Source organism: Globicephala melas, chromosome 19 (genome assembly GCF_963455315.2).
Source record: "Globicephala melas chromosome 19, mGloMel1.2, whole genome shotgun sequence".
Lineage (NCBI taxonomy): Eukaryota > Metazoa > Chordata > Mammalia > Artiodactyla > Delphinidae > Globicephala > Globicephala melas.
Window position 1 is genome coordinate 27,743,995 of NC_083332.1, and position 6,000 is coordinate 27,749,994.

At 50.2% G+C, this 6,000-nt stretch overlaps 1 protein-coding gene across 1 annotated transcript in view; it reads right to left on the reverse strand.

Annotated features, from left to right (window-relative positions):
* Nucleotides 1-3,636, reverse strand: part of N4BP1 (NEDD4 binding protein 1) — a 44,217-nt gene extending 40,581 nt beyond the window's left edge. The window contains exon 1 of the mRNA XM_030833042.2: nucleotides 3,202-3,636. Coding sequence (XP_030688902.1) covers nucleotides 3,202-3,399 — 198 coding nt within the window. The 5' untranslated portion in view covers nucleotides 3,400-3,636. The remainder of the gene's footprint in view (nucleotides 1-3,201) is intronic.
* Nucleotides 3,637-6,000: the final 2,364 nt, after the last annotated feature.

The window sequence follows — 6,000 nt, forward strand, 5'->3', positions numbered from 1 at the left end:
TCCAGTTCTAAACTGGAACAAAGTTCCTTCCACAGTTGGGTCTGCCTGTCTTCAAATACAGAGTTTCAAGCAAATCCTTCCTCTCCCAAAGCCTCACTGACTCCCTACTGATAAGGCCCAGTGGCCTTAGCACAGCATTTGGGTCCCTGGAGGCTTCATCTCTCACAGGGCAGCATGACTCTTCCTACCCAGACACTCCATGTTGTTCTGGCTTCGAGGCCCTTGCTTGCAACCACCTCTACCTGGGAATCTTCCCAGATCTTCAAAGCCCAGCTCAAGTACTGCTTCCTCCAACAAATTTCCCCTTTGACAAAAGTGGTCACTCAAGAGCATGTGCCTTTTTTAAAAAAAACAAAAACTTCCCAGGACATTATCACTTTCTACCAGTAGCCCCATCTCACCTCTCTCCAGTGAATGGAGCCCTAACTAACTAAAGCTCCACATTCTCCTCTACTCAAGCATTTTCTAAAGGGTAGTGAATTAACATTTTTAAAGGAGGAAAACGACACGAACCACTTGATGGGACCCACAAAGCTGCTTGGAGACTCTACCAGCTAGTTAAAAAAGTCCTTACTCTAAATCTTCCTTCCCCCAAACCTTCTTCTCCTCCACAGCTTAACTTAAAATATTGTATACGCTGAAGATTGTTCTCCTGTTCTTAATTTTTTTAGCCACACTACGGGACATGCGGGATCTTAGTTCCCCGACCAGGGATCGAAGCCGTGCCCCCTGCAGTGGAAGCACAGAGTCCTAACCGCTGGACGGCCAGGGAATTCCCTTCTGTTTTTTTTTTTTCAATTAATTTATTTAATTAATTTATTTTTTTTGTCTCTGTTGGGTCTTCGTTGCTGCGTGTGGCCTTTCTCTAGTTGCGGCGAGCGGGGGCTACTTTTTGGTGCGGTGTGCGGGCTTCTCATTGCGGTGGCTTCTCTTGTTGCAGAGAACGGGCTCTAGGCGCACGGGCTTCAGTAGTTGTGGCTTGTGGGCTCTAGAGCGCAGGTTCAGTAGTTGTGGTGCACGGGCTTAGTTGCTGTGAGGCATGTGGGATCTTCCCGGACCAGGGCTCGAACCCGTGTCCCCTGCATTGGCAGGCGGATTCTTAACCACTGTGCCACCTGGGAAGCCCTTTCCCTCTGTTTTTAATTTTTAAAAATCAAGTTAATGGTTTTCTCTTCCTTAAAGAAATTAAAACACACTCCAAAATGAATTAACAAGAACAAAAACCCCTTGAGTATGGCATTCAACTTTTCCCCATAAATCTCAAAGGGAAAAAAAGGATTTCTTATAAGTGGGAGAGTTAGATTATGAGTAGCACACATCAAAAAGATAAATGGGCAGGTGACACATACTACCAATATACTGTAAGACACACCTTTTCCAATTAGCTTATGCTGAACTGCATGGCAGGGACAAGCGAGGCAACTGGAGTTGGGAGGGTCCAGCAGGGTTTTTCTGTAGAGCAAAAGAAGCACTTGCCATGCTTGCAGTGAGCCTTGAGTAAAGCTGAACTGGGATCAGGCAGAGTACACAATAAAAGCAGTGAGACTAGTCAGGCTACAGTGGAGATTTAAGCTGAGACCTGCTAAGGCAGAGAATTAGGAAAACAAAGTGGGGTTGAATAAATAAGTGTTTTGTAAATCAGAAAAGTTTAGAGTGAATGAGATAGGCAACAGGAGGCTCTACTAGATCCCAGGGCAGGAGAATGACTTTTTGTGGGAGGATTAGTCTAAGGCAAGTTGTACTGGGGAGGGAGGGAAGGCAATGAAATAAGGGAGAGGGCACATACCAAGAAAGAAGGTCTTAACTGCTGCAAAAATAATGGAAAAGGAAGGAATGAATGCATGTAAGAGACTTTCAGAAGCCATAATAGGACTTAGTCATGTCAAACTTTTTAGCCCTGGGGAGTGGGAAGAAATTGGGTAGCTGGGGAGAAAACAAGGAGGGGACTGGGAAGGAGTTAGACCAGACAACTGGTTCAAAAAAATCAAGAACAGGAAAGCAAACTTGATTCAACATCTGCTGTGCTTTAAGTTAAGCTGTGGAGAAGAATCATACAGTTAAGTGTCCTATCTCCTCTAAGCACGTTAAAAGCAAGCATACAGCCTTCTTTTTTAATCTAAGAAAGTCAAGAGTCACAGCTAATCAGATTCTTCAAGGGCACTGGGAAATTTCTGAAGTACGACGCCAAAAATGGATCCCCACCCCCAGTGCTCAGCATCTGGGAGGTAGGTATCAAGAGCAAGGTCTCTGGAAACAAACTCCCTCGGTCTGAATCCTGGCTCTCCCACTTACTCGATGGGAAAACCTGGAGAAACTTGGCTCCCCGGGAGGGGGAGGATGTACTCTTGCAGTATTTGGGCTTGGGGAGGGAAGGGAGTAGCTGAAGGTGCCCGAAGTAAGTCTAAGTGTGAAATGCTGATTTAGAGAGAAGGTGAGTCACCTCTTCGAAAGTTTCAGTTTCCCCAGCTGTTAAAAACAGGAAGATAATAAAATCTACCTCACTGGATTTTTTAAGGACTGAATTCGATAATCCTTCCGAAGTATTGAACATAACGTCTGATGTGCTACAACCGTTCGATAAATGCTAGTGGTACACAAAATCAATACATGGAATAATGCTATTTTTAATACTATTATTAATCATCCTTATCTCTTCTTGATATTCTCTGAGTACTGTACTACTGTGATGATTTTGTCAGATTCTCAGAGGGGTCTGACATCCCCAAGAGGTTCAGAATCCCTGTAGCGGAGACCTGGGAAGAGATAAGTGGCTGAGGTGGTAGGCCAGGAGGCTGCGGGCCCAGCCATCAGGCCCTGCGCACCAGCCCGCGGGCTGGGGGGAAAGATAACAACAGGCAACACTCTCAAAGCGTTCACTCCGTGCCTGCCAGCCACTGCACTCTGCGCTCTACGCACATCACCTACTCCAATCCTCGCGACGGCCTTCCGAGTCAGCTGCTTTCGTCAGCGCCACTTTACAAATGGGGAAACTGAGGCGCCCGGGATGAAACCGCTAGCCCAAGGTCACATGGCTCTAGAGCGGAGGCTCGGGAGACCGCGCTCTCACCACCGCGCCTGGCTCGGTCAGCGCAGGAAGGGCAGGAAAGAAGGGGGTGGGGACGCCCAGGGACCCCGATCGACAGAAGGCCGCGGGGGCCGGGCTGGGGAAGGCGATCGCGCGGGGTCGGCGGCCGGACTCACCTTAGCGCTGTGCACCGCCTCTTGCGCCCCGCGAAGCTGCAGCCAGATGCGCGCAGGGAGCGGTTCCTCAGCCCCGAGCGCGCCAAGCACGGCCAGGCTCACGCCGAACAGGCCCTCGATGCGGCCGCGTCTCCGTTCCAGCAGCGCCGCCTTCTCGGCGGGCGCCGTGAACTCGTCCAGTACCGCCCGGGCCGCCATGGCGGGCGCGGCCTCCCGCGGCGGCGCCGGGGGCCGGCGGCGGCGACGCCCCCTCAGCGTGCTGCCCCTGTACCCGAGCTCGTCAGGCGGCGTCGGCCCTCCAGGCCGCCTTGGCCCGGCCCGCGCCCTGCCGCCTGGCCGGACGCCCAGCTACACCATCCCGCAGCGGCAGCCGCAGCTGGGCAACTGCGGGTAAAAAGCCCCTTCGCCGCCGCCGCCACCCCCGCCGCCGCCGCGGGCCGGGCCCCGCCGCCGCGCATGCGCCCCGCCCGCCGCCGTCATTGAGTGTCGCCACCCCCTGGGGGGGGCGCGGAGGCGACGAAAGTGTACGTCACGCACAGTCGCCATGTTTGTTGAGGGCCCAACGATGGCTGTGGAGGGGGGTCTGGGTGGCCTTTGGTTAGGCCACGACGCTTTTGCGTGGCCTGGTGGATGATGAATTTATGGTTTTACAGATGGGGAAATTGAGGCTCCGAGCCAGTAGGCGGGACTGACCCAGTGTCACACAAGGGATTTGGCTTGCTTTCAGACAGCTTGAAGCCCAATATAGCACTCTAGCAAACTGAGTTATCCAGCTTCTCATTTATTGATAGATGTTTTTTTTCTCTTCCTCCCTCGATCCCTCCCCCACCTCTCTCTATCTCTCTCTCTGTCTCTGTCTCTCTTTCTCTCCCTTTCCTTTGCTTTCCGTTGTTTTTTCAGTAAAAATGGTAACAGGAAGAGAAGAAAATGGGAATAATGTGTATGGAGAATTGAAAAGCAAAGAAATGATTAAGGAAAGGTCAAGAGAGTGTTTTCTTCTGGGAAGGGAGGAGGAGAATGTGTTATAGAAGAGGTACAAGAAGTGTGGGACTAGGGGCTTCTCCGTGATTTTAGTGGGGTACTTGGGCAAGTACACCCTAAGCCCTCTCCAGGTCTGTTTTCCCATCTGTAAATTCAAGGGTTGCTCTAGTTATCTCCAGTTCTTTTCCAGATATTATGTTCTCTGTGTCCATGAAAACAGATTGTGGAAGATAGTGGTTTCCTTTCTCTGGGCTAAATATTGTGGGTATAGTAGATAGTTAGGGACCATGGGCATATTACTTAACTTGTCTAAGTCGTAATTTCTCATCTGGAAATGTGGGTAACAATAGTACTTCCTACTGTGAAAATTAAGATAGTACCTGGACACAGTAAATGATCATTAAATACTAGCTATTATTATCGTTAAATTAGCAATATAGTTAAGGCTCCATTTTCACAGAAAAGCTTTGTGTGGATTATGCAACCATACTGAACTTAATGGGCCTGGGAGCCCCCTCCCGCTGTATAGATTCCCCCTTGAGGAGAAAGAAGGGGAACTAAAGATGTTGCTGTTGGAAAGGCCAAGTGGGAATGGTCTTGGTAAGAGGGATTACCCAAGGTAAAACCTCTCAAGGATCCGGGCTCCTGGGGTTTTCCATATGCCTCAGAAATTCAGACAGGTGTGGTCCCCTGGTGCCCCACCAAAGGATGACTCAGCACAGGGAAGAGAGCCACTAGGCTCACGGACTGACAACTTCCTGCTCCCCTGGGCTTTTCCCTGGGTGTCCACACAGCCAGCAGCCTTCCTCTATGAGGTAGATGACCTGAGATTGGCTGGTCAGGTGGAGAGTGTGGCCTTGCAGATAGACTGCACCCAGAGCAAGAGTCAGCACAACGTGTTATTTCCTGTCTTCCTGGTGCACTCACCTTAAATGGAATTGCTGTTGTTCAGTGATTGGACAGGGCTTTCCCCAGGGCAGTTCCTGTTTGCTCCCAGCAACTTCCCTGCTGGTGAGTCTTAATTGCTTAATTATTAGGGCTGAGAAGAGGCTGCTTTGAAAAACACTCTACAGCTCCTTACCCTTTCCCCCAAGAAACCTGCCCTAAAACAACACTAGTAGTTCATACACACAACCACAGAAGAAAATTGGGCCTTTAGACTGTGTTCAGAAGGCACTGGGTTGGTGTATCGCCAGAGACACAGCTTTGGGATTTTTTCCCTCTGTTTAGAACACTTGCCAGTTCATATCTGGTCAGCATTTCCCTTTAGGGAACTCTCAAGGTTTCCTGAGTGTAGGGAACAAGGAGAGAGAGGGAGAGAGAGAAATCCCCTTTTAGGAAACTCCCTTGCTTCCTGTAGTTTCTGAACCACAACTTCCGTCACTTGGCCGTTCTTGCCTACCTGGCTGGCCTCACCACCCAGGACAGTTAGCACCAGGGATAAGACCTTCACGGAGTCTATATTCCAGATACTGTAGCTGTTTGTTTTCTCTAATCTCCATAACAACCCATGAGAGGGTGTTGAGGGAATCACTTATTTCCCCTTCTCATATTTTCATTGTGAGGGCAGGCGGTGGATTCCTACCCTTTTCTCCAGCAGGGCTGACTGTGGAAGAACACATGCAGTGCCCCTCGCCCTGTCTCCCCCAGGGCAGGAGAAGAACTTCTCTGACCCCACTGACGGCTGACTTTCTGAGAAGGATCAGTGCTGGGTTGGGCCACCCTGCCCCCAGAGAGGGTGTGTTATTATCTGCTGTCTGCGGTTGCCCACGGTGTCAGTGACTGTGTGAAGTATTTTCACTCAACCACATCCTCCAG